Below are 27,931 nucleotides of genomic sequence, written 5' to 3' on the forward strand. Positions count from 1 at the left end.
ATGTACAAAATATAGGCAACAACAAAGGGTTTGGTGAGGTGTCATTTGCAGGCGGGGAAGCTTAGGAAAGGGGAAAAAGAGGAATTCCAGATATATGGAGATCCACACATTTGCTCCACATGAACCAGGAGGCATGGGTCAGGGGAACCTCAATTCCCTAGAATCCCTTTTCCCACCACCATTTCTGGGGTCAACCCCCTCCCCACCAACCCCGTTCCCTCCCTCGGTTCTCCAGCCCCTTAAAGATGAAGGCCTAGAGCTGTGAACAGAGAGCGGTCAGAAGCCCATTTGAACTTTGAGCTCATCCGATGACAGAAGAGAAATCTCTCTCCATGGCTCTTTGAGCCTGTTAACAGTGGGCCCGTGAGGACAGGGGTTCAGGGAGGGGTGTCCACTTTCTACAGGGGCAACCCTGAGGGTTAGAGGCCGGATGCTGGAACCAGGCAGGGATGGAGCTTTGACCCATATTTGTGGCGTCTTCCACTAACAAGGTCTGAGAAGGTCTGGGCTATGGAGCATAGGTCGCAGCCCCATCCCCTACCCCACACCATCCCTGCTACAAGGTTGCGATAAGTGGTGTGGCTTCTGGATCTATTTGGAATGTTGGGGCTGGGCATTTCTTTTTTTTTTAATGATATTTATTAAGTGCTTACTATGTGCCAGGCACTGTACTAACTGCTGGGGTATTTACAGCTAATCAGGTTGTATACAGTCCAGGTTCCACTTGGGGCTCACAGTCTTAATCCCCATTTTACAGATGAGGGAATGAGAAATGAAGTGATCTGCCCAAGGCCACCCAGCTGACAAGTGGTGAAGCAGGGATTGGAAACCAGGTCCTTCTGACTCCCAGGCCCGTGCTTTATCCACTAGGCCACGTTCCTTCTCTTCTTTTGGGTCAGGCCTGGGTGACCCCTAGATGAGACCAGCCCAGGTGTGACTGACCAAATGAAAGGGTAGAATGGGGGGGCTGAGCTGGGCACAAATGCCCCTCTTGCCTCCGTGCCCAGAAGCCCAGGACAGTTGATGATTGATTGATTGCCTGTGCATGCTGAGGCCTGGCCCTGTCCCTGGAGGCCAGATCCCAGGACAGATGATGATTGATTGAATGATTGATTGATTGCCTGTGTATGCTGAGGCCCGGTCCTGTCCCTGGAGGCCAAATCCCTTTAAAGGGTCTCCCTTGAGCCCAGGCCCAACAGAGATGCTGTGATCCTGGGACTCAGCTTGGTAGGGACTGCAAGCAGGGCTGACTGGGTTACATCTGGTGGCCACTTCTATTTTCTCATTGCATTATCGAGGGTGACCTCAGGGTGTCAGAGCATTACCAGGAATCCACGAATTCATAAGCACATCAGCCCAGGACTCTGTCTCTAACAGAGACTGGATGCTTGGAGGACCAATATATTATTATTGTTGTGGTATTTGTTAAGCACTTACTATGTGCCAGCCACTGTACTAAGCACTAGGGTGGATACAAACAAATTGGATTGGACACAGTCCCGGTCCCATGTGGGGCTCACAGTCTCAATCCCCATTTTACATTTGAGGTAACTGAGGTGCAGAAAAGTGAAGTAACCTCTAGTTGTCCTCCTAGACACCCTCCTTCACGGTTAGGGATGGACCTTCCAACCCTCTTAATTTTGCCCCCTCCATTCCTGACTTCCTGCATGATTCCAGCATGGACCATATATTATAATTTTATCATCATCATCATTATTGTTGTTGTTACATTTGTTCAGCACTTATCTGTCAAGCATTATTCTAAGCACTGTGGTAGATGCAAGTTTACTCATTCAATCGTATTTTTGAGCACTTAGTCTGTGCAGAGCACTGTACTAAGTGCTTGGAAAGTACAATTCGGCAACAGAGACAATCCCTACCCCACAATGGGCTCACAGTTACCTCATTTTTAAAATGGGGATTAAAACTGTGAGTCCCATGCGGGACAGGGTACTATGTCTGACCTGATTAACTTTATCTACCCCAGTGCTTAGAACAGTTCCTGGCACATCGTACTTAACAAATAACATTTTAAAAAATGGTCAGACACAGTCCCTGTGCCAGGCACTGTACTAAGTGTTGGAGTGGATACAAGGAAATAAGGTTGGACAAAGGCCCTGTCCCACATGGGGCTCATGGTCTTAATCCCCATTTTACAGATGAGGGAACTGAGGCCCAGATAAGTAAAGTGACTTGCCCAAGGCCACAGAGCAGACAGGTGGCAGAGCCAGGATTACAGCCCATGACTTTCCGACTCCTGAGCTCTATCCACTTATGCCATGCTGCTTCTCCTGATGTAGTGAAGGGCATTTGGGGATCAACAGTTTCACGTTCTGCTGCATCCTATTCTGTTCTGTCAATTCCAACCTCGTCCCTTCTCAACCTGTGTCTCTCAAGGCTGAAGAGTCCTGGCCCTCTCTCTCCCAGTGGATCTGTTGCTTCACAGTGAACACATCACCCTCTCCCAGGGCTTCCTGCTCATCAATCCCATGGGAACAACAAGGTTGGTTGTTTCAGGTCATGGAGAGAAGCAGTATGGTCTAGTAGATAGAGCACAGCCCTGTGAGTCAGTAGAGAAGCAACGTGGCTTAGTAGAAAGAGTCTGGACTTGGGAGTCAGAGGTCGTGGGTTCCAATCCCCGCTCCGCCACTCGTCATCTGTGTGACTTTGGGCAAATCACTTAACTTCTCGGTGCCTCAGATACCTCATCTGTAAAATGGGGATTAAGTCTGTGAGCCCCACGTGGGACAACCTGATGACCCTGTATCTATTCCAGCACTTAGAACAGTGCTCAGAAAATAGTAAGCGCTTAACAAATACCAACATTATTATTATTATTAACCTGGGTTCTAATCCCCACTCCACCACTTGTCTGCCGTGTGATCTTGGGTAGGTCACTTAACTTCTCTGTGCCTCATTCTCTCATCTGTAGGTACAGATGAGTACAGTGGTTTTAGTCAAGGGCTTTGCCCACACTTAAGCGCTCAGTAAATACGGTTGAATAAAATGGGGATTAAGACTGTGAGCCCCAAGTGGGACAAGGACTGGGTCCAACCTGATTTGCTTATACCCACCACAGTGCCTGGCACAAAGTAAGTGCTTAACAAATACTACGATTATTATTATTCTCCACTCCAGGGGGTATGGAGTGATGCTGGTAGTACCTGAAGTTCTGGTTTTGGGTTTAACAGCATGTGCAGTAGGAGATGGATAGCACTTACAGAGCATCCTCAAAGTTCCATACAACAAGGCCCAGAAATCTTCCCCCACTCTCACATCCATAGAACCAGGGCCATGGGGCCTACTTATTCCTGCAGAATTTGGAGGGATCATCTTTGACTACCACCTCTATTCCATCGGGCTCTAGACTGGTGGCTGCAGTAGAGTGATTCCGCAGACAAGGCCCTGGCCCCGGGCCCCGTCAGAACTGAAGGCGGACACCCGCTCTTCCTGCAGATGAGATCCCAGATTCCTCCTGGCTTCGCTATTCCTCCTTCACCTTTCCTCACCTGCCCCCAGATGCCACACGAATCTCATCAACATGATACCATGGCCCTTTCCTTCTGAAGAGCTTCACAACCCTTCGATTTGACTCTCCTTTTTTCCTCACCCCATTCTGTGAGGAAGGGAGAGGCAGCGATTAATCTGCCCATTTTACAGAGGAAGATCTGCCCAATAATTCACAGCACAAAATGAGAACCGGGGTTAGAACCGTGGGCTCCTGACCCCCAGCCTGGTGATGTATCCACAAAATCTCCCAGCAGCAGCTGAACACCTCACAAGCATCGCTAACGAGAGCCCTTCTCCCCTCCACCCCCCATTTCTCTCATTGAATAAGTGTCCTTGTGACTCTTTAGTGCCCATTTTAGAAGCCTGGAGACTTCCTGATAAGAAACAAAGTTCGCCCCTGCTGAGTGAAAGTCTCTCACATTCACCTTCAAATTGGACTTGTGCAATTCAGGAAGCAGAAAAAGAGACTGAAGTCCTAGGCATGTTGCCAGGCGTTGGTGATTGTGGCAGAAATTTCCAGTGGTGTTCTCTTCCTTTCCTGAACAAATTCCCTCTCATTCCTGTCTTGCAAGGAAGAATTAAGAGGATTAAGCCAGACGTGCAGAGGCTTCTGTACTAGGAGCTGAGCTACAGCTCCTCCTCCTCCTCCTTCTCATGTTTGTTCTTTTGAGATGTTTGCTGGGGAATCATTTCTGACAATGGGAAAGAGAATAGTGGGAGGAAAGGGGGAATTTCCGGTGGGTCTCTGTTCTGGCATAACACTCCTCACACGTGTACCAGAATCCCTAACCTTGCCCCGGGCCCTCACTTAACTTCTCTAGGCCTCAGTTCCCTCATCTGTAAAATGGGGATTAAGAGTGTGAGCCCCGTGTGGGACAGGGACCGTGTCCAACCTGATTAGCTTGTATCTACTCCAGAGCTTAGAGCAATGCTTGGCATATAGTAAGCACTTAACAAGTACTTTAATGACTCCTACTCTATCCTAATCCTCCTCAACCTCTCCTCTGCCTTTGACACTGTTGACCATCCCCTCCTCCTCAGCACATTATCCAACCTCGGCTTCACAGACTCCATCCTCTCCTGGTTCTCCTCTTATCTTTCTGGCCGTTCATTCTCGGTCTCCTTCGAGGGCTCCCTCACCCCCTCCCATCCCCTAACTGTAGGGGTTTCTCAAAGGTCAGTTCTTGGTGCCCTTCTGTTCTCCATCTATACTCACTCCCTTGGGGAACTGATTCGCTCCCACGGTTTCACCTATCATCTCTACACAGATGACACCCAAATCTACATCTCCTCCCTTGTTCTCTCTCCCTCCCTCCAGGCTCCTCCTGTCTTCAGGACATCTCCACCTGGACTAAAATCTAAAACCTAAACTCAACATGTCCAAGACTGAGCTCCTTATCTTCCCTCCCAAACCCTCCTCTCCCTGACTTTCCTATCAGTGTGGACCGCACTACCATAGAGAAGCAGCGTGGCTCAGGGGAAAGACCACGGGCTTTGGAGTCAGAGGTCATGGGTTCAAATCCTGGCTCTGCCACTTGTCAGCTGTGTGACTTTGGGCAAGTCACTTAACTTCTCGGTGCCTCAGTTACCTCATCTGTAAAATGGGGATTAAGACTGTGAGCCCCACGTGGGACAACCTGATGCCCTTGTGTCTACCCCAGCGCTTAGAACAGTGTTCGGCACATAGTAAGCGCTTAACAAATACCAACATTATTATTATTATTATCCTTCCCATCTCACAGACCCACAACCTCGATGTCACCCTTGACTCTGCTCTCTCATTCACCCCACACATCCAATCCATCCCCAAAACCTGCCGGTCTCACCTTCACAACGTCACCAAGATCCGCCCTTTCCTCTCCATCCAAACTTTTACCTTGCTGGTACAAGCTCTCATAATATCCCGACTGGATTATTGTGTCATGCTCCTCTCTGATCTCCCTTCTTCCTGTCTCTCCCCACTTCAGTCTATGCTTCACTCTGCTGCCTGGTTTATCTTCCTGCAGAAACGCTCTGGGCATGTCACTCCCGTCCTCAAAAATCTCCAGTGGTTGCCTACTAACCTTCATTGGAAGCAAAAACTCCTCTCTCTTGGCTTCAAAGCTCTCCATCACCTTGCCCCCTCCTACATCGCCTCCCTTCTCTCCTCCTACAGCCCAGCCTGTACACTCCACTCCTCTGCCGCTCACCTCCTCACTGTCCCCCGTTCACGCCTATCCTGCCGTCAACCTCTGGCCTACGCCCTACCACTGTCCTGGAATGCCCTTCCTCCTCACATCTGCCAAACTAGCTCTCTTCCCCCCTTCAAAGCCCTACTGAGAGCTCCCCTCCTCCAGGAGGCCTTCCCAGACTGAGCCCTCCCTTTTCCTCTGCCCCTCCTCCCCTCCCCATTGCTCCAACTCCTTCTGCTCTACCCCCTTCCCTTCCCCATAGCACTTGTATATATTTGTACATATTTATTGTTCTATTTATTTTATTAATGATGCGCATTTATCTATGGTTCTTTTTAATCTATTTTGTTGGTATAGATGCCTGTCTACTTGTTTTGTTTTGTTGTTTGTCTCCCCCTTCTAGACTGTGAGCCTGTTGTTGGGTAGGGATTGTCTCTATCTGTTGCCAAATTGTTCTTTCCAAGCACTTAGTACAGTGCTCTGCACACAGTAAGTGCTCAATAAATACGATTGAATAAATGAATGAATGAATTATTACTATTACTACCTGTAACTCTTGTCTCTGGTCTTTGCCCTCTAACCCTATCCCTTGGCCCTCACTCCTGAAACTGATCCCCCAAACCCTCACCCCCGGCCCTTGCTCCTGAGCCTTGTCCCGAGCCCTCCCTCCCAGTTCTCACCCCTGACCCTGGCTCCTAGCCCTCATCTCTGGCCCTCATCTCCTACTATTGCCCCCTGACACTCACCACCTGACTCTTGCCCCCGACCCTCTGACCTTCATCCCTGGCTGTCACCCCCTGAACCTCACCCCCCAGCCCTCATCCCTGGCCCTCTCCTTCTGAGCCTCACCCCTGATTCTTGCCCCCGACACTCACTCTTGGTCCTCATCCCCAACCCATGGCCACCTGATGTTCCTCTAGTGCCAACCTCCTCAATGTACCTCGAGTTTCCGTTAACCTCTCACCTATGACCTGCTTCTGGCCTGGAACATCCTCCCTCTTCATAGCCAACTAACGATTTTTCTCCCCATCTTCAAAGGCTTATTGAAGGCCCATCTCCTCCAAGAGGCCTTCCCTGCCTAAGCCCTCATTTCTTCTTCTTCCACTCCCTTCTGCGTCACCCTTCCACTTGTATGTGCACCCTTTATTCACCCCTCCCTCATCCCCACAGCACTTACTTGCTTATCCCTAATTTATTTATTTTCATAAATGTCTGCCTCCCCCTCTAAACTGTAAGTTCACTTTGGGCAGAGAACATGTCTACCAACTCTGTTGTATTGTACTCTCCTAAACATTGAGTAAAGTGCTCTGCCCACAGTAAGCTCTCAATAAATACAATTGATTGCTTGATTGCTTGATTGTTTGATTGATTGATAGCTGCTCTCTCCCCAGGACCAGTTTGCCCACCAGGTTCCAGGTCAGTTTTGAGGAGGTGGCCCAGGCCCAGGCGGAGGTTATGGGACATTTCAGGAAGCACTTGATGACTCACCTGGAGCTGGAGATTCAGGTAAGAAGGGGAGCCCCACGGCCCCTTGGCTGCCGGCCTGAAGCGCGGTTGCCACAGCAATCAATCAATCAATCAATCAATCATATTTATGGAGTGCTTACTGAGTGCAGAGCAGTGCTCTAAGCACTTGGGAGAATACAATATAACACTATCATGGAACCATTTCCTGTTCACAACAAGCTTACAGTCTAGAGGGCAGAGTTGGTGGACATGTTCTCTACCCACAACAAGGTTACAGTCTAGAGGGCAGAGTCGGTGGACACATTCTCTGCCCACAACGAGCTTACAGTCTAGAGGATAGCAGAGCTGTGTGCCAGGCCAGAGGTGGCATCAGAGTGTGGGGACCAGACATAATAATAATAGTAATAATGTTGGTATTTGTTAAGCACTTACTATGTGCAGAGCACTGTTCTAAGCGCTGGGGTAGATACAGGGTAATCAGATTGTCCCATGTGAGGCTCACAGTCTTAATCCCCATTTTACAGATGAGGTAAATGAGGCCCAGAGAAGTGAAGTGACTTGCCCACAGTCACATAGCTGACAAGTGACAGAGCCGGGGTTCGAACCCATGACCTCTGACTCCCAGGCCCATGCTCTTTCCACTGAGATGTGTCAGGTCTCTCACAGAACCTGGAAGATTCTGCCTCCACCTGCGTAGCCAGGTATGCCATGGCCAGGACCGGGCCAGGTCTCGCCCTGAAGTTGCCCCGCCCTACCTCCACCTTCTCCACTTCCTTCCCGAATCCTGCCCTGCCTTACCTCCACTTCCACCATATCCCCAGCCCCCACCACACTGGCAGAGATACAGAGGTGACCTCTTATGCGTCTCCTGGAAGGGGTATGTTGGTCTTGCCCCCGCCACCATGGAGACCTGTGATACCTACAGTCATTCAGTCTGTCAATCCTATTTATTTTATAGAGCACCGTACTTAACACTTGGGAGAGTACAATATAACAGTCAATAGACACATATCCTGCCCACAGTGAAGCAGCATGAAAAGAGCAAGGCCAAGGCCCTGGGAGTGAGTAGACTTGTGTTCTAATCCTGCCTCCACCACTTGTCTTCTGGGTGTCCTCGGGCAAGTCACTGAACACTGTGCCTCAGTTTCCTCATCTATAAAATGAGAATGAAATATCTGTCTTCCCTCCCCCATAGAGTGTGAACCCCATGTGGGACAGGAACTGTGTCTGATCTAATTGTCTTGACTCTACCTCAGTGCTTAATAAGGTGCTTAGCTCAGAGCAAGTGCTTAGTAGATACCACAATTATTATTCATGATTATTATTAATGATTATTCATTCATTCATTCAATCATATTTATTGTATGGTTACTGTGTGCAGAGCACTGTACTAAGCACTTGGGAGGTACAATTCCGCAACAAATAGAGACAATCCCTGCCCACAATGGGCTCACAGTCTAGAAGGGGGAAGAGAAACATCAAAACAAGTAAACAGGCATCAGTAGCATCATTAGAGAAGCAGCAAGGCCTAGTGGATAGAGCATGGGCCCGGGAGTCAGAAAGACCTGGTTTCTAATCCCAGCTCTGCCACTCACCTGCTGTGTGACCTTGGGCAAGTCACTTCACTTCTCTGTGCCTCAGTTTCCTCATCTGTAAATTGGGGATTAAGAGTGTGAGCCCCACTGAGCAGGAGCAGAAGAAGCAAACCCCTTGTAAGTGATCGTGGGCAGAGGGCAGGTCTCTAAAAGGGACTGTGTCCAACCCGATTAACTTGTATCTACCCCAGCTCTTGCCTGGCACATAGTAAGCACTAAACAAATACCATAATTATTATTCATGATTATTACCTGGCCTGACCCGTGGTAATTGCTGTGAGTTGGCAGACAGGTAATTGCTGTGAGTTGGCAGACATGGGGTAGGCAGGACTCTAGTGAAAACATCATGGCATAGTGGAAAGAGTACAGGCCTGGGAATCAGAGGACCTGGGTTCTAATCCCAGCTATGCCACTCGTCTGCTGAATGACCTTGGGCAAGTCACTTAATTTCTCCATGCCTCAGGTACCTCGTCTGTAAAATGTGAACAAAAACTGTAAGTACCATTTGGGACAGAGATTGTGTCTGACCTGATTAGCTTGTATCTAATCAAGTGCTTAGTACAGTACCTGGCACATAGTAAACTCTTAACAAATACCATTACAAAAAAAAATGCTCTCCAGGGTGGGGGACAAAGGGGAATGGCTTTAATAATAATAATTATTACTATTATTATGGTATTTATTACATGCTTAACTACATGCCAGGCACTGTACTAAGTGCCGGGGTGGATACAAGTAAATAGGGTTGGGTCCAGTCCCTGTTAGAGACCTGCACACTGGCCAGGATCACTTACAAGGGGTCTGCTCCCTCTGTTTCTGCTCAGTAATTTCCTCCGGGGCCCCAGGACCTCCTGCTGTGATTGGACCAGGAAGTTGTACTTGCAGGAAGTTTACCTCTTCATCAATGCCAGGGAAACCCCTGGCAGAACGGAGCGTACCCCAGCCCCAGCCCCCAAGATTCCCTTGGGAAAATTTCCCGGTTCAAGGTGTCTCCATGAGCACCATCTTCCCCTGCTCTGTAATAATAATTAAGAGTAAGAATGATGGTATCTGTTAAGCGCTTACTATATGCCAAGCTCTGTTCTAAGCACTGAGGTAGATATAAATTAATCAGGTTGGACACCGTCCCTGTCCCACATGGGGCTGTTATTCTTAATCCCCATTTTCCAGATGAAGGAACTGAGGCCCAGAGACTTTAAATGATTTGCCCAAGGTCACCCAGCAGACATGTGGCAGAGCTGGGATTAGAACCCAGGTCCTTCTGACTCCCAGGCCCATGCGCCATCCACTAAGCCCTAGCCTGTGAGCTCCTTGTGGGCAGGGAATATCACCGTTTATTGTTGTATTGTACTTTCCTAAGTGCTTAGTACAGTTCCCTGTACTAAGTGTTTAATAAATACGATTGAATAAATAATTGAATAAGCTGGAAGGTCACATTTCTCAGATGGGTTTTGTGCCCCTCCCTTGGCCACGTGTCCCCCAAGATGAAGCAGACTTCCCAGGCACCTGGGCTGATGCGGTATAAAGCAAGAGAGAGAGAGGGAATGTATTAATAAATAATGTATGGATAAAGTGTGGCCGGCTGGAAAGAGAATGGGCTCCAGGAGTCAGGGGATCTGGGTTCTAATCCCAGCTCTGCTCTGCGACTGCTGTGTGACTTTGGGCCAATCCGATCCCGCCAGAGAACACGATTCTTCCCTTCTAGCCAAGCGAGGCAATTAGCATCGGCATTGTGGTGTTGAGCTAGGCAAATGACATCGGCATTAGATACCAACAGTTATATTCAATATCTGCTCTGCCGTTTGGCACATAGTAAACACTTAAGTAATGTCATTATTTTCATTATTTTTCAAGTGCTTAGTACAGACTATTGCTCTCAGGAGGTGCTCAGTAAATCTCATGACTATTACTGCTGCTGCTGGAATGGAGAAAGGATTGCAGCCATGCAAGATGTTTGCCATCACGGTAGCAATGGGGTAAAGAGATAAAAGGGTCCATTGGAAACCAAGTCACTAAACTGGTTAGTTGGTAGGTTGGTCAATAAATTGCTGAGGAGTACCCAGGCGCTATCCTAAAGAAACCCCAAACTTCCACCAAGCCCTTAGAACAGCGCTCTGCACATAGTAGCAGCATGGCTCAGTGGAAAGAGCACAGGCTTGGGAGTCAGAGGCCGTGGGTTCTAATCCCAGCTCTGCCACTCATCAGCTGTGTGACTTTGGGCAAGTCACTTCACTTCTCTGCGCCTCAGTTCTAATCCCGGCTCTGCCACTTATCAGCTGTGTGACTTTGGGCAAGTCACTTCACTTCTCTGGGCCTCAGTTACCTCATCTGGAAAATGGGAATGAAGACTGGGAGCCCCACGTGGGACAACCTAATTACCTTGTATCTACCCAGTGCTTAGAACAGAGCTCGGCACATAGTAAGCACTCAACAAATACCAAAATTATTCTTAGTATTATTATTATAGTAAGCACTCAATAAATACCATTTATCTATTGATTGATTCCATCCCGCCTGCAGGACCAAAGTGAACCCACCAACACTGCCCAAGAAGGTAATAATGATAATAATAATAATAATAACAGTATTTGTTAAGCACTTACTATGTGTCAGGCACTATTCTAAGTGCAGGGGAAGATCCAAGATAATCGAGCTGTACATAGTCCCTGTCCCACACAGGGCTCACAGCCTTAATCCCCATTTTATAGGTGACGTAACTGAGGCCCAGAGAAGTGAAGTGTCCTTCCCAAAAGTCACACAGCAGACAAGTGGAGGAGTCAGGATTAGAACCCACATCCTTCTGACTCCCAGGTCTGTGCCCTTTCCATTAGGCCACACTGCTTCTAGTAGTAGCGATAGTAGTATTCATTTAGTGCTGAGTGTGCAAAGCACTGTACTAAGAGCTGGGAAAGAATATATGGGTGGAATTAGTCATGGCCCCTGGCCTCCATGGACCTCAAAATATAAAATAATAATAATAATGTTGGTATTTGTTAAGCACTTACTATGTGCCAAGCACTGTTCTAAGCACTGGGGGAGATACAAGGTCATCAGGTTGTCCCACGTGGAGCAAGAGGACAGTCCTAAAAGATAGTGGCATTCTGTGTCACTTCCTACTGACTTTTTTGCTTTTAATTTGTGTATTCAAAATGTATCCCCATCCCTTATGCTGTTTTAATGTTTTATTGTTTCAGCGTGGCTTAGTGGAAAGAGCATGGGCTTGGGAGTCAGAGGTCAGGGGTTCTAATCCCGGCTCTGCCATGTGTCTGCTATATGACCCTGAGCAAGTCACTGCACTTCTCTGTGCCTCACTTAGCTCATCTGTAAAATGGGGATTAAGACTGAGCCCCACATAGGACAACCTGATTAGAACAGTGTTTGGCACATAGTAAGCACTTAACAAATACTATCATTATTATTGTTATTATTTTTATTTCACTGCCGTTTCCAGCCTACCCCCACCTCATCTATATTTATAGATTGTGAACCCCTCAAGAGACAGGGATTGTATCCAATTCTCCCCTGTGTTCTCTCTTCCAGTGCTTAGCACAGTGCTGTGCACTCAGGGCTTAATAATCCCTATTACCACCGCTACTAGGTAGGGGACAGGCCAGCTAAAAATTGGACCACCCTCTGTAAAACCAGACAACCCCTGGGAAGTGGTGGGCTGGAAACTGAGTGGGAAAGGAGCTGGGCCAGACTTCTTAGAGGCAGGCAGACACTTGCCTGAGTCCTACAGAGTACGTTCGACCAATGGCGTTGAGGGAGGCAGTGTGGCCTAGTGGTTAAAGCACGGGGTTGGGAACCAGAGGATGTGGGTTCTAATCCTGGCTCTGCTGCTTGCCTGTGGTGTGACCTTCAGCAAGTCACTTCACTTCTCTGTACCTCAGTCTCCTCAGCTGTAATTTGGGGATTCAATGCCTGTTGTCCCTGTCCCACTTGGACAGGGGACTCTGTCCCACCTGATTAACTGGTTTCAACTCCAGTTAGTAAAACAGTGCTTGACACAGTGTAAGCGCTCAATAAATACCATTACGGCACTTCCTTAAAAGGGGACTCACTGGACTTTCCCAATCCTTCCTCCCCCTTGTGATATCACATAGGACATTCCCAACCTCCAGATGCTCCACTTGAACCTTGGATCTTCCATCCATTGACCCAGCATGATAATAATGATAATGGTGGTATTTGCTATGTGCTTGCTATATGCCAAGCCCTGTACTAAGCGCTGGGATAGATGCAGGATAATCAGGTCCCATATGAGGATCACAGAATAAATAGGAGGGAGAAGAGGTATTTTATCCCAATTTTACAGTTGTGGAAACCGAGGCACGGAAAAGTTAATGACTGGCCCAAGGTCACACAGAAGACAAATAGCAGAGCTGGGATTAGAATACAGATCCTCTGACCCTCAGGCCCGTGTTTTTTTCCACTAGACCACCCTGTTTCTCATGATGGGAATTTACCCGGCCTGCAGTGGGTTGCCGAGGGATGGAGGTGGGGGAGGGTACCCTCACCATGGGGAAGAGTTGAGTTTAAGTTCATTCTTATTCCCTTCCTCCCAGCATTGTTCACTGTGACATAATCTGGATGGATCTCAGTTCCCTGTCTTGGCAAGGTCTTAAAACCCCCAGATAACCCCCAAGCCTCCTTTTAACTCAGCACGTTCCACCCACCACTCTCACCAAAGTGACTGTTTTGAGTTTGACCTCCGTCTAGTCACTCCCTGGAGAGGGAAGTTAATGAACAGGGAAAGGGGAAGGAGGAAGAGGAGGAGGAGAAGCCCAGGTAAAACAGTCCCAGGAGAACTGCCAGGGTGGAGAGGCTTGGCACCAGTCTGTCCCAAATCTCAGACTTTGGGCTTCACGCTCTGCCTTCTCTCTTCTTTGGTTCCGATGGACTCAGGGAGTACAGGACTTTTGTTTAGGGGAAATGAAATCTAAGAGAGGAAGCAGATAAGCCAAGCTTGTTATGACATGTGCCAACCCCGTGTGTCAGAGGAAGACCCCAGCACAGTGTGGGAAATATCTCCATCTCCACAGGTCCGGCCACTCACTGGGGCCCTGAAATCAATCAAGCGACAGGATTAAAGGAAAACCAGGCAGCAGGCTGTAGGAAAATCAGGTGGCGGGACAAATGAGACGTTTCTGAGTCTCTGTCTGTACATGTTCATTCCTTTCTGTGTCACCGTCATAGGGCTTGGGGGAAACATTAACTCTAGTGAGAAGGAGGGTGAGAGGAGACAGTAAGATGCCAGAGGAGGAGAGGCCTCGTGCCCTCTTATGCTCCATCTTTACCGTGTGGGGTGAGCAGGTTGTGCCTTTGTTTGGAACGGCTATGATTTTCTGTTTGAGTATTTTTGTGCGCATCAGACTGCCTCTTCCCTCTGTCCCTCCCCATGGCACTCGAGGCTGGGTATATGTGTGTGTGTGTGTGTAGGTACTTGTATATGTGGGGTACATATGTGTATGTGCTCGTGTATATATGGGTGAATGTGTACATGTGGGTGAATGGTGAGCGTGTGTGTACATGCATATGCTCCGGTGCCCCATCTTCCCCATCAGACTTCTGCAGCTGCCACCTCCCCCTGTCACTGCATCAAGCAGGCAGCCCAATCAGGCCTGTGAGACAAGAAGCAGTGTGGCTCAGTGGAAAGGGCATGGGCTTAGGTGTCAGAGGTTGTGGGTTCTAATCCCGGCTTTGCCACTTGTCAGCTGTGTGACTCTGGGCAACTCACTTAACCTCTCTGTGCCTCAGTTGCCTCATCTGTGAAATGGGGATTAAGACGGTGAGCCCCACGTGGGACAACCTAATTACCTTGTATCTCTTCCAGTGCTTAGAACAGTGCTTGGCACATAGTAAGGGCTTAACAAATGCCATCATTATTATTATTATTGGCTTCAGTCAAGGGGTTTGGGTGATGAAAGACTCTACAGCTCCTTCCTTCCCACTCCTTCCCGCCCCCCACCTCCCCATCTCACACACTTACGTTCAACCCCAGTCGGGGTCCCTGCTATTGAGGTCTGACCTGGTTTAGCCCCCTGCCTGCCTGACTCCTCTGCCGTGCTGTCCCGCAGCCCCTGTTCAAGAACGTGATCACCAAGGCCTGGATCTCCTCAGACACGCTGGAGCCCATCATGGAGAAGGTCGTGAAGTTTGACAAACACTTGAAGCACCTGAGCCAGCCTCTTAAGAAGGTGGGTTTCTGTTGCAGTAGGTGCCGTCCCCCAGGCAGTGTGGCCTACTGGAAAGATGGAGGGCCTGAGGATCAGAGGTCCTGGGTTGTTTTTTGGTTTTTTTTGTAATGGTGCTCGTTAAGTGCTTACTATGTGTCAAGCACTGTTGTAAGCACTGGGGTAGATACAAGGTAATCGAGTTGTCCCACTTGGGCCTCACAGTCTTAATCCACATTTTACAGATGAGGTAACTGAGGCACAGAGAAGTTAAGTGACTTGCCCAAATCCACATAGCAGACAAGTGGCGGAGGTGGGATTAGAACCCACATCCTCTGACCCCCAAGACTGGGCTCTTTTCATTTAGCCACGCTGCTTCTACTCAGCACTGACACGTGCCTGTTGTGTGACCTCAGACGAGTCACTAACCTTCTTTTTGCCTCAGTTTCCTCATCGTTTTTGTTTTAAGGTGTTTGTTTAGTGCCTGCTTGTTTGTTTTATGGCATTTTACAGTGCCTGGCACATAGTAAGCGCTTAATAAATACCTTGTTATTATTATAATTAAGTGTTTACTATGTGTCAAGTGCTGTTCTAAGCGCCAGTATCTACTTAACTTAAGCCACTTAACTTCTCTGTGCCTCAGTTACCTCATCTGTAAAATGTGTTAAATGTGTCAGGTTGGACACAGTACCTCTCCCACTCAGGGCTCACAAGTCTACGTAGGAGAGAGTAAGATGTAATCCCCATTACTAATATGTCAGACGACTCTACTAAGCACTGGGGTAGTTATAAGATAGTCAGTCCATGTCCCACATGGGTCTCAGAGTCTTAATCCCCATTTTACTGATGAGGTAACTGAGGCACAGAGAATTAAGTAATTTGCCCAAGGTCACACAGCAGACAAGTGGCAGAGCTGCAATTAGAACCCAGGTCCTTATGACTCCCAGGGCCAGACTCTTTCCACTAAGCCACGATGCTTCTCTCCTGTAAAATGAGGATCAAACTCCTGTTCTCCATCCTACTTAAGCTGTGAGCCCCATGGGGGACAGGGACTGTGTCTGACCTGATTATGTTATATCTACCCCAGTGGTTAGTACAGAGTTTAGCACGTAGTAAGCACTTAACAAATATCCCTATTTCCATAATTATTATCATGATTATAATCATAATTAATAATAAGGACAATATTAATTGTGACATTTGTTAAGCGCTTACTATGTGCCAGGCACTGTACTAAGTGCTGGGGTGGACACAAGTAAATGTTGGACATGGCTCTCCCCACAGAGCACATGGGTCCAGTTTGCTTCCCAGGGTTTGCCTCCTTACCTTGTCGTGAAAAGAAAGCATGTCATGAAAAAGAAGCAGCATGGCCTAAAGGATAGAACCCAGGCCTGGAAGTCAGAGGACCTGAGTTCTCGTCCTGGCTCCACCACTTGTCTGCTGTGCAACTCTGTGCAACTGACTTGATTCCTCTGTGCCTCAGTTACCTCACCTGTAAAATGGGGATTAAGACTGTGAGCCCCATGTGGGTCAGGGACCGTGTCCAACCCCAGTATCTACCCCAGCGTTTAGAACAGTCCCTGGCACATAATAATTGCTTAACAATACTATATTTTAAAAAAAGAGGTCTCAACCCACTGTTGTAAAATCTCCCTAAAATAAAGCCTCTCTCAGGAAGCTCCCCCAGCCCCTTCAGTGGTTGGGAAAGGGGTCTCATGAAAGACAAATTATAGGCGGTGGGGTTCCCACAGACTCCTCCTCATCGTCTCACTGCCGGAGCAAAAGTAGCTCATGTGTCAGAGGCATAAGCACCTAGGCTCCTCAGGCCCAAGCTGGGTCCAGTACATCTCCGGAACCCATCATCATTCTCACCCACGGAGTGCCCACGGATATGGAAAAGGTGAGCACCGAGCCTTTAATCCCAGAGTAGCCTCTGAAGGAACCAGCGGGATAATTATGGAGCAGGCATCCGGCCGCTCCTCTAGCCGGAGGACAGGACGGCACCACCATCCTTCCTGTCTCACAAGCCCGGAACCTTGGCGTTATTCTTGACTCCTCTCTCTCATTCAATCCACGTAGTCAATCCATCACTAAATCCTGTCAGTTCTACCTTCACAACATCTCTAAAATCCACCCCTTCCTCTCCAGCCAAACTTCTACCACTTTAAAAAAAGCACTTATCCCATCCCAGCTTGAATACTGTATCAACCTCCTTGCTGACCTCTCTGCCTGCTGTCTCTCCCCACTCCAGTCCCTACTCCACTCTGCCGTTCGGATCGTTTTCCTTCGAAAACACTCAGACCGTCTTTCCTCACTCTTCAAGAAACTCCAGTGGTTGCCCCTCCATCTCTGCATCAAAGAAAAACTCCTCACCATGGTCTTTAAATCAGTCAATCACCTTGAACCCTTCTACCTCACCTCACTACTCTCCTACTACAACCCAGCCCACACACTTCTCTCCTCTAATGATAACCTTCTCGCTGCACCTCGATCTCATCTATCTCGTCGCCAACCTCTCGCCCACATCCTGCCTCTGACCTGGAATGCCCTCCCTCCTCAGTAAGGCAGACAATTCCTCTCCTCTACTTCAAAGCCTGACTGAAGGCACATCTCCTCCAAGAAGCCTTCCCTGACTAATCCCTTCTCTCCTCTTCTCCCACTCCCTTCTTCATCTCCCTGACTTGTTCCCTTCATTCATCGCCCCCTCCCAGCCCGACACTTATGTAATTGATTTATTGACTGATTGATTGATTCATGTATAGTAATGTCTGTCTCCCCCTCTGGACTGTAAACTCATTGTGGGCAGGGAATTTGCTGGTTTTTTCTTATACTGTACTCTCCCAAGTTCTTAGTACAGTGCTTGGTAAATAGTAAGCGCTCAATAAATATCATTGAATAAATAAATGAATGAAAGGACAGGGTAGAAGTGGGAAGGAGGGAGGGAGGGAGGGAGAGAGACACATCCAGGCACTGTCTTTTCTGCAGTAGCTGGACCTCGTGGGGGAACCTAGTGACATTTGGATTCCTCTCTGCAACCCCCTCCACAACTCTCCCCAAAACTTTATACATCCAATCCTTGATTATCCAAGGTGGGATGACTCAATCAATCAATCAGTCAATCAGTAGTATTTACTGAGGGCTTACTGTGTACAGAGCAATCAATAAATCATATTTATTGAGCATTTACAATATGCAGAGGCCGTTAACTCATTCTGGGCAGGGAATGTGTCACTTTATTGTTATATTGTACTCTCCCAAGCACTTAATATAGTGCTTTGCACACAGTAAGTGCTCAATAAATACGATTGAATAAAGGCAGAGCACTGTACTAAGCGCTTCAGAGAGAACACTACAACAGTATTAGCAGACATGTTCCCTGCCCATAATGAGCATACGGTCTTCAGCGGGAGAAGGGCAACGATAAGAATAAATGGAGCCCTGTACTAAGCACTTGAGAAAGTACAATAAAGTAAGTAAATACAATCCCTGTCCTGAAGGACCTTACAGTCTGGTGAGGGAATCAGACACCAAAATAAAATACAGGTAAGGGAAGAAACCAAGTATAAGTGCTGGTTGACCTGAGGCAAGTCACTTAACTTCTCTGGGCCTCAGTAATCTCATCTGTAAAATGGGGATTAAGACTGTGAGGCCGCATGTGGGGCATGGACCTTGTCCAATCTGATTAGTTTATATCTACCCCTGAGCTTAGTACTGTGCCTAGCAAATGGTAAACACTTAATATATACCTTAAAAAGAAGCGTGAGCTAGGTTGTAGTGAGAGAAGAGCAAGGATACATAGCAGGGAGAGCTTTGGGTGCTTTAAAATCAATGGTGAGGAGGAATTTCTGCTTGATAAGGAGATGGATGGGTAACCATTAGAAGTATTTGACGACTGGGGATATGTGCAAATAAATATTTTTTAGAAAAATGATCCGGGCAGCAGAGTGAAGTATGGACTGGAGCGAGGAGAGGCTGGAGGCAGGGAGCTGATCCAGTAGTTGAGATGGAATATTACAAATGCTTGAACCAGTGTGGAGCTGTTTGAGTGGAGGAAAAGGAGTGAATTGTGGAGATGTTGAGGAGATAAACTCGACGTGATTAGTGACTGAATATGGGAGCCGAAGGAGAGTGATGAGTCATGGGTAATTCCTAGATTAAGGTCTCTTTATACAACATTGCCTCGACTCTTTTGAACACTAAAAGAAGAGGTTATGAGAAGAAGGGCTGTAAAGAGAAACTTCACAGATGGAGCCGCTGGTGGGCTAGTAGAACTGACCTGTCTTCCCTTCAGGAGAGCCTGAAAGATGTCCACAGGTGTGTGGTGAGAAAGTACATTGAGCAGATACTAAATCCAAAGAAGAGGATGAGCGGGAGTGACCGGTTGGACACTGCAGTCAAAATGAGTCAGGAATCCCAAGCCATCCGTGCCACCTTCGAAGGCCTGGTGAGTCCAAGATGGTCAAACCCATGAGAACACCTGGGAAGCTTGGAGGTAGCATCAGAGAAGTAAGATGTTCCTTCCCAAAATATGAAGATGGGGGTCCAAGAGGGCAACGAGCTCACTATTCAGTTAGTCAATCAAAAGTACTGAGCTCTTACTGTGTGCAGAGTACTGTACTAAGCGCTTGGGCGAGTACAATATAAACAATTTGACAGACACATTTCCTGCCCACAGTGAGCTTACAGTCTACAGTCTAGATCTTCCAAGCATCCTGGTGCTCCTGCCAGAGATGGGGCTGATCGGAAGGGCTGGGAATGGGTTGTCACTCAGGGACCTAAAATGTTTCTTGGGCCTGGGCCGGATCCTGGAGTTCTGCAGGGAACCTGTTTGCTAATTCTGTTGTATTGTACTCCCCTAAGTGCTTAATAAAATGCTCTTCACATAGTAAGCGCTCAATAAATATCACTGATTGATTCACACTGCAGGGGTTGAATTAGTACTCCCCCCTAGTTGATGAATATGGTGTTGCACTGGGGTCTTGGAGAGAAGGAAGCTAGGTTGGTAAAGAGGAGGAGAGCGGGAGAGAGGGGACTACCCTCAAAACCATTTGGCCAGTTGACTAAAGAGAGGTGAGAGTCAGGCAGAGAAAGAGGACTAGAAATAGGTACCCAGATAGGGACAGATAAAGTTAGGCAGAAAATCAGAGGGGCAAGAGACAGACAGACAGACAGGCCAATGGGAGAGACAGGCAGAGACACCTAAAGGGGGAGAGATGGAAGGACAGAAAAGGGAGACTTGGCAGAGGCAGGAGGGAGACAGAGCAACAGGAAGGCCTGGAGAGGGTTTGCTGACAGCCAGCATCGATATGACATTTAATGGCTGGGGCTTGCCAGGTCACGGGTGGGTTGGGTAATTACAAGCCTTCCTGCAGTTTCTCTGTAGTTTGGGTACACGGCGAAGACAAACATGGGCATGGCATGGTGTCTGGGGAAAAGTAGCTCTGCACGACCATAGCAAACCAGCTCAGAGTTGGGCATTTGTGAGTCTTCAGGGACCCCTGAAGCAAGGCCTGAGGCTCGGGGCAGGAAGCGGGCTGGCCTCTGCTCCAGCTAGTGCCCACAGCACCAGGTCCAGGAGAGGGTAATGCCCTAGAGAGGAAAGCAGGACTGCCCGTCCTTGATCTTGGACAAGGGGTGGGGACCAAAAGGGGTGGAGCTGCGAGAGGGTGGGGCATATATGGAACCCCCAAGAGTGGAGCTCTGAGAGGGTGGAGCTTGGGTGTGACTCTAAGTGGGCAGGGGACCAGTTTATTCCACTTGACCAAATGTAAACCCCAGTTGCCTAGCATCCCAACATACTGCACCAGGCAAAATCTGTTCCATCTGTTTCCTAAGGCTGGCCCAGCCTCCTCACCGCCTAAAAGTTATTGTGAGCACTTTCAGGGTTCCAGGAATTGGGGCCCTCATCTCCCCCTCACCCAAATGGCAGGATTCTGATGGGCCCTCTTGCCTCCAGGGCTCCGACGCCAGCTGGATTGACTCGGCCATCCCATGCCTCTCAGACATCCTTGGGGAGAAACAGAAAGACAACATTAAGAAACACATCGAAAAGCTGGTTGGAAATTATCCGGATGTCAGGTGGGCAACTGCAGAGCCTTTGGAAGGGGACTTGGATTTAGAAACAGCATGACCTAGTGGATAGAACAAGGGCCTGGGACTCAGAAGGACCTGGGTTCTATTCCTGACTCTGTCATTTGTCTGTTGCGTGACTTTGAGTAAGTCACATAACTTCTCTGTGCCTCAGTTAAGTCATCTGTAAAATGGGGATTAAGACAGTGAGCTCCATGTGGGACATGGAGTGTGTCCCCGCTGATTAGCTTGTATCTACCCCAGCGCTTAGTACAGTGCCTGGCACATAGTAAACACTTAACAAACACCATAAAAAAATTAAGGGAACAGACTCTAATCACATGTGCATAGGGGTATGTGTGTGTTGTGGGGGGAGTGGGAGTGAGGGAGGGGGCGTGTACTTTCAGGTGTTTGCATGTGTGGTGGGTGGGTGTGCATGTGAAGTTTGGCAGCCAAAAGGCTGTGGGTAAGCACTCATTCATTCGGTAGTATTTATTGAGCTCTTACTCTGCGCAGAGCACTGTACTAAGCGCTTGGAATGTACAATTCGGCAACCGATAGAGACTCGTGTAGAGGAGTAGGAGTAGCCACGGCATTTATTGAGCACCTACTCAGTATTGTACCCTGCACTAGATGCTTGGGAAGTTAAGTATGCTTAAGTGGTCTGTTCCTTGCCCTCAAGGAGCTTACAACTTGAACGGGAAGGGGTGTAAACATGAAAAATGGATGTGACTGGTCAGTTTCATCGTAGAGCAATAGACAGGAGTTTGGCATGTGGTTAGAACTTCCTGAGGATGCAATTGGTTTGTAAACAAAGAAACAAATTGCCTTTCTGAGACAATTTCACTGTGGGGAGCTAGGCCGGTTGATCTTTCCCAAGATCCTATTGACCTGGGAGCTGAAGGAGAGCAGAATTTTGCTCCAGTTTCTCTGGATGCCAGGAGCTGAGAAGGATCCCCTGCAGAGATAGAGAACCAGAGCAGGGAAACTGGGGTCCCTTTCTGGACTGGCCTTCTCCTGCCACATCTTGGTCTCCAAACCACGACCTCCCACCTTCCATCAACCTCCACTCAACTACCCAACTCCCCTCCACCCCCCTACTCCCTGACCCTTCCCAAAGCCACTTGTCCTCGCGGCCTGAGCAGCAGCCCGGGAGTCAGGCGATCTGAATCCCAGCCCCTGCTCCGCCACTGGGCCATTGTGTGACTGGGAGTGAGTCACTAGTTTTGCTGAGATTCAGATTTTCCCTCTGTAAAGAGAGCCATCCCCACCCTTCCCCATGGAGGAGGGAACCAGGGCCAGAGTGGGGAGAGGCCACTGGACTCTTAGGGAACCGGGGGCTTACAAAGCCCCCCAGACCACTAGCAGTGAGAACGGAAGGGCTGGCTGCAGGGGATGCAGGGAATTCTTTCCCAGGTGGCAGGAGGCAATGAGAGATGGCTGAAAATGAAACCCGATGTGTGGCGCTCAATACATCCTCTATAACTAAGAACAGCTTATTATGAAAGGGCAGTTTATAAGATTGAAGCTAAATCCAGCAGTCTTCAGGAAACTCCTAAATCTTCCCTGGCTTGGGTGGCTCTGTCATCTGAGGTCATGGGAAAGGCTTGTCCAGGCCCCACCCCTGAACCCGGAAACCATCCCATTGCCACGGCTCTGACTTCCAACCCCACCGGGTCCCTGCCAGATGAAGTGGAGCTGAGACTGCATCCTCCAGGACCATATCCTCCCGGCCACCTGGATCCCCAGCAGGGGTGTGTGGTCCGGCAAGCCCGCCCCCGACTGCCCCTCAGCCAGAGCAGGACCGGGACACCCAGGAGCAGGAAAAACAAAGGGCCACCCTGGGCGAAGATGGGGGTTCAGGCCAGATGCAAGTGGGGAGGGATGGGAACTATGGGCTCCTTTTTGCTGAGAGGACTTTTGCGCTTTGACTCCACGGGTCATTTTTAGAGGTGGTCCTGAGCCCTGATGGGACATGAGTGTTATCGGGAAAGGTAAGGAGGTGGAAGAGGAAAGAGGAGAGCATTGAATGGAATTCAAAGGGGATCCAGATGGCCAGCTCCTTTCGGCAGCCTGGAGACCATCAGACAATGGGACAACTCCTCCTAGATCCCCCCAGTCCTCCGGCCCCCTCGAGAAGGAGACAAAGTCACCTTGGCTCATTCCCTCTGGGGAGGACCTCCTCTGAGTCAGTGTCTCTGGGGTCCTCTGGCCCATTATGTGTGTTTCTGTCAGGGGTGGAGAGGAGGCTAGGTATAAGGAACTGGTCTGGCTTTCTGTTTGCATATGTGAAACCTGGAATTGTGGTATTTAAGTGCTTACTCTGTGTGAAGAACTGTACTAATCTCTGCGGTACATACAATGTAAGCAGATCGGACACAGTCCTTGTCCCATGGGGGCCTCAAATTCTAAGAAACAGGGTGAACAGGTATTTTATCCCCATTTTTATAGATGAGGGAACTGAGGTACAGAGAGGTTGAATGGTTTGTCCAAGGTCTTACATCAGGGAAGCGGCAGAGCCAGAATTAGAACCCAGGTCCTCTGACTCCCAGACTCACACTCTTTCTACAAGGTCATGCTGCATCTCAGCAGCATTTGTGTGTGTGTTTGTGTGTGTGAGCTTTTCTTGTCTTCCCCGCATTGGATTGACAGCAGGGATGGTGTCTTCTCCTCCTCCCTCTGTCCCCCCTGCTTAGTACCCAGCCCAAGGCTCTGCTTCTAAGGGGCGTCTGGCAGGGCCTGGGTTGGGCCTTTCGGACTGTATCTGGTGGGGGGGTGGTCTCCTGCCTACTGTCCCTTTCCCCGTGTAATGGCATCCTGAAACCCAGGGCAGCTGTTCCATTTTAGTTCATCTCAGCACACTGGGCCTAGGCTGGCAGGGATGGCTTTCTGGGAGCAGGGGTTGAGCCCTGGGCAATTGGGAGGAGGAGGAGGAGGAGTGGGAGCGGAAGGTGCATGGGGGGTGGCGGGGGGAGGAGAAAGGGGAAATGGATTCTTTCTAAAGCAGGAAACCTTCCTGGAGGAGAATCTGTGGAAATCCCCCCCATCGTCCCTTCTCCCACCTCCTGGGTGGCGGGAGGGGGAATCCAATCACAGTTCCCCCTGACGCTGGCCCTCAACTCCTCATCCCTAGCCCCTCTAGACTGTAAGCTCACTGTCAGCAGGGAATGTTCATTCATTCATTACAATGTATTTATTGAGTGCTTACTATGAACAGAGCACTGTACTAAATGCTTGGAATGTACAATTCGGCAACAGATAGAGACAATCCCTGCCCAACAATGGATTCACAGCCTAAACTGGGGAGACAGACAACAAAACAGAACAAATAGTCTGGTGTCAATATCATCAAGATAAATACAATCATAGATATATACAAATCATGAACAAAATAGAGTAATAAATAGTATATACAAATATGCACGTGTGTCTGGTTATTATTATATTGTACTCTCCCAAGTGCTTAGTACAGTGCTCTGCATACAGTAAGGGCTTAATAAATACAATTGAATGAATGAACAAATGAGTGAAAGAATGAATAGTCTCAGGAGCCAGCCCGGCCCAGCATGACAGGGTACCACATGGAGGTGTCTACCGGGTGCGGTCTCAGGGTGGATCCTGGGATATCACTTCGCTTCCCAAGCTCTGATTCGCCCCACAGCCTCCTTCCCAGCTCCTGCTGGGCAAACTGGAAAGCTGGGGAGTCGGGAGGAAGCTAACCAGGTTAATCCCTGTGTCTGATGTGTCGTCTCCACAGGAGGGAGCATCTGGTCGCCATCCTCTCTCTCAGGAAGCTGGGGCTGAGACGAAAGCAGGAGATCCTGCAGCACGCTGAGAGGCTGCTGAGGGCCTCCCAGGCTGCCACAAGAGAGGCCGAGCCCCAGGACCGGACACTGTTTGCAGAGATCAAGATCCCCTCCTTCATGGGCTCCTTCAGAAACAGCATGCACAGGCCTCCAAGGTGCCAAGGTGCCCAGCCGCGGGCCCAGGAGTGTCTGTGCCTGCCGGTATCCTTCCGGTCCTGGACTAAGGCTGAATCGTCAGAGGACACGAGCCCGGGGGCCGCAGAAGGGCTTGGGAGGGAAGTCCCGGGGTGCTAAGTCCCCCAAGATTGTGAGATTAGAGGCCCTCCTCACCCCCCATCCTTGAGGCACCTTCCCCTCCACTGTCCCTGCCATCAGTCCCTTTTCCTTCAGCTTCAGGGTTTCTCTGGAGCCAGTAAGGGCCTGCACCATCCCTGTGAATTCCCTGCCCCACCCTGGGCATAGTCAGTGGGTGTGTGGGGATTGGGAGAGAGGCAGGTAATCCTGAGTCCTGTGTCCCCCCCAGGCACAGAACTCAGAGCAGCCCCTCCTCCTCCACATCAAAGGCTCTTGAGAATCCAACCAGTGATTCTAAGCTCTTTGGGTGATGGGAACTGGAGGAAGCAGGGCCCTGTCCTAGACACTTTGGGATCCTGGCTGAGATGCACTGTCCCTGCTATCCACTGGTCTAAACTCCCCCAACCCCTAGGGATTGCAGTGAGTACAGGGAACTGTAGGCAATGGAAAGGGATAATAGCAGGGAGCTGTCAATCAATCAATAAATCATAATTATTAAACATTTACCATGTGCAGAGCACTGAAATAAGTGCTTGGGAGAGGACAGTGTATCATGTTCCCTACCCACAAGCTTAAAATGGCTCTCATCCTTCTCCTTCCTGGTCCTTTAACTCCCTTCCTCCCTCCACTCATTCATTCATTCAGTCATATTTATTGAGTGCTTATTGTATGCACAGCACTGTACTAAGCACTTGGAAAGTACAATTTGGCAACAGATAGAGACAATCACTACCCAAAAACAGGTTCACAGTCTAGAAGGGGGAGACAGACAACAAGACAAAACAAGTAAATGGGCATTGATAGCATCACTCCCTGCCAGGTATCACCAACTCCTGGATTGAGGCCAGGCTGGGAGAGGCACTGGGGTAGACAGGTGACGAAAAGGTCAATAAAGAAGCAGGTTCCTCCTTCTCCCTGTTTTTCGCTGAATCTGCCCCTATTTGATTGAGAATTCCATTCTGCTGGTCAGCAGAAAGTTCCATTTCCCTCCACCTGGTTCTCTGAGAACTCCATCCCATCTGTGAGCCTTCTTGGAGCCAATAATCTTTTCACAAGAGATTCTGCCTACTAATAAATTAGTGTATCCTGTGGCCTGTAACCCATGGGGGAAGAGAACTGAACACCAGCACCAGCTGAACCATGGAACCAATATCTGGTTTTCCAGAGCCTGATGATCCTGGGTGGAGATTATCCAGGAATCCCCTTCTCCACCCCTGTCTTCCCTCCTGCTCCCCACTTCCTTCCTTTAGGACAGTTAGCTGTTTCTAGCAGTTAGGGTGAGGGCCAAAACCCCAAACACACATATCCCTTTGAATAGGACCTGACTCTTGTGGCTAATTTTGTCGCCACGGGGAGTTTTTAGCGGGTGAGTGGATAGATCACAGGTCAGGAGGTCAGAGGACCTGGGTTCTAATCTCAGCTCTGCTACTTGACTGCTGTGTGACCCTGGACAAGTCACTTAACTTCTCTGTGCCTCAGTTCCCTCATCTGTAAAATGGGGATTAAAGCTGAGAGCCCTATGTGGGATTTGGACTGTGTCCAACCTGAATACTTTGTATCTGCTCCAGTGCTTAGTACAGTCCTGGCAAAGACTGTACAAATATAATGAAAAAAATAGGGAAAGCTAAAGGAACTGAATTAATTAAGACAGGGGTTAGTCTAGGGAATCACAAGTTCCCCATTTGGAGTCTGGAAACTGATGGGGATTGGATCCAGGTACCCCAGTTGTTTTGTGTTTTTTTTGTTTTTTGGGTTTGGGGGTTTTTTTGGATTTTTTTTTTTTTTTGGATTACCTGAAATAGTTTGGTTTTGGATACCTGCTGGTCCAGGTAATGTAGCAAGCATTCAGGTCATCGGTATCCTCCTGCGCTACGAAGTGGAGTCACAGCGAAGGATTCTCCAAGCGTCTGAAAGACCTAACTGAAGAGCTGAGACGTTCTCCTCGCACTCAACACCCACTTCACAATTGTCTCTCCAAGGTGACCTTGCCATGTTCAGAAGCAGACCCTAATTGGGCTGACTCATTATTCCTCTGCCCTCTCATCTTCCAGCTTGAGAAGCCCTGGGACTCTGTGGGACTCAGAGAGGGTCTGAGAGGGTTTTCATTCAAATGTATTTATTGAGCTCTGACTCTGTGCAGAGCACTGTACTAATTTTGATCCAGTCCTGCTAGGGACAAGCTGTGTGACCTCAGAGAAGTCACTCAATCTGTCTAATGGCCCCACTTTCCCATCTGCTAGGGACCAGTCTTGTTATTCTGAGGGAGGGCCATTGAACGTGGCTGCACTTTATTAAGAAATGATTAATCAGCGGTATTATTGAGCACTTACTGTGCACAGAACATTGTACTAAGCGCTCGGGAGAGTAAAATGCAATAGAGTTGGTAGACACATTCCCTGCCCAAGGTAATTCACAGCCCAGAAGGGGAGATGGACATGAATATAAGTAAATAATTTACTGATACCTACTCAGAACACACTGCATGGGACAACTGCTTGCTGCATATATGCTGTGAGCTTGAAACCAGAGAATCCTCTAACCTAGTGCTCCAGGGGTCAGGATCAAATTGCTCTGGCCCAGTTTTATTTATTTTAATGTCTGAGAAGAGGCTGTGAGAATAGGGCTATACTGTAAGCTCCTTGTGGGTAGCCCTATGTCTACTCACATGTCACATGATATGTCATGTCATATGTCTACTAACTTGAGAAGCAGCGTGGCCTAGAGAAAGTGCATGGGTCTGGGGCTCAGAGGAGCTGGGTTCTAATCCTGCCTCTGCCATGCTTTGTGACCATGGACAAGTCACTTTACTTCTCTGTGCCTCAGTTTCTTCCTCTGTAAAATGGGGA

General features: G+C 48.8%; 1 protein-coding gene across 1 annotated transcript in view; it reads left to right on the forward strand.

Annotated features, from left to right (window-relative positions):
• Positions 1 to 25,587, forward strand: part of EXOC3L4 (exocyst complex component 3 like 4) — a 46,944-nt gene extending 21,357 nt beyond the window's left edge. The window contains exons 7-11 of the mRNA XM_029069554.2: positions 7,073 to 7,187; positions 14,821 to 14,940; positions 19,208 to 19,360; positions 20,873 to 20,994; positions 24,743 to 25,587. Of these exons, the coding sequence (XP_028925387.1) occupies positions 7,073 to 7,187; positions 14,821 to 14,940; positions 19,208 to 19,360; positions 20,873 to 20,994; positions 24,743 to 25,085 (853 nt within the window). The 3' untranslated portion in view covers positions 25,086 to 25,587. The remainder of the gene's footprint in view (positions 1 to 7,072; positions 7,188 to 14,820; positions 14,941 to 19,207; positions 19,361 to 20,872; positions 20,995 to 24,742) is intronic.
• Positions 25,588 to 27,931: the final 2,344 nt, after the last annotated feature.

Source organism: Ornithorhynchus anatinus, chromosome 1 (assembly GCF_004115215.2).
Source record: "Ornithorhynchus anatinus isolate Pmale09 chromosome 1, mOrnAna1.pri.v4, whole genome shotgun sequence".
Lineage (NCBI taxonomy): Eukaryota > Metazoa > Chordata > Mammalia > Monotremata > Ornithorhynchidae > Ornithorhynchus > Ornithorhynchus anatinus.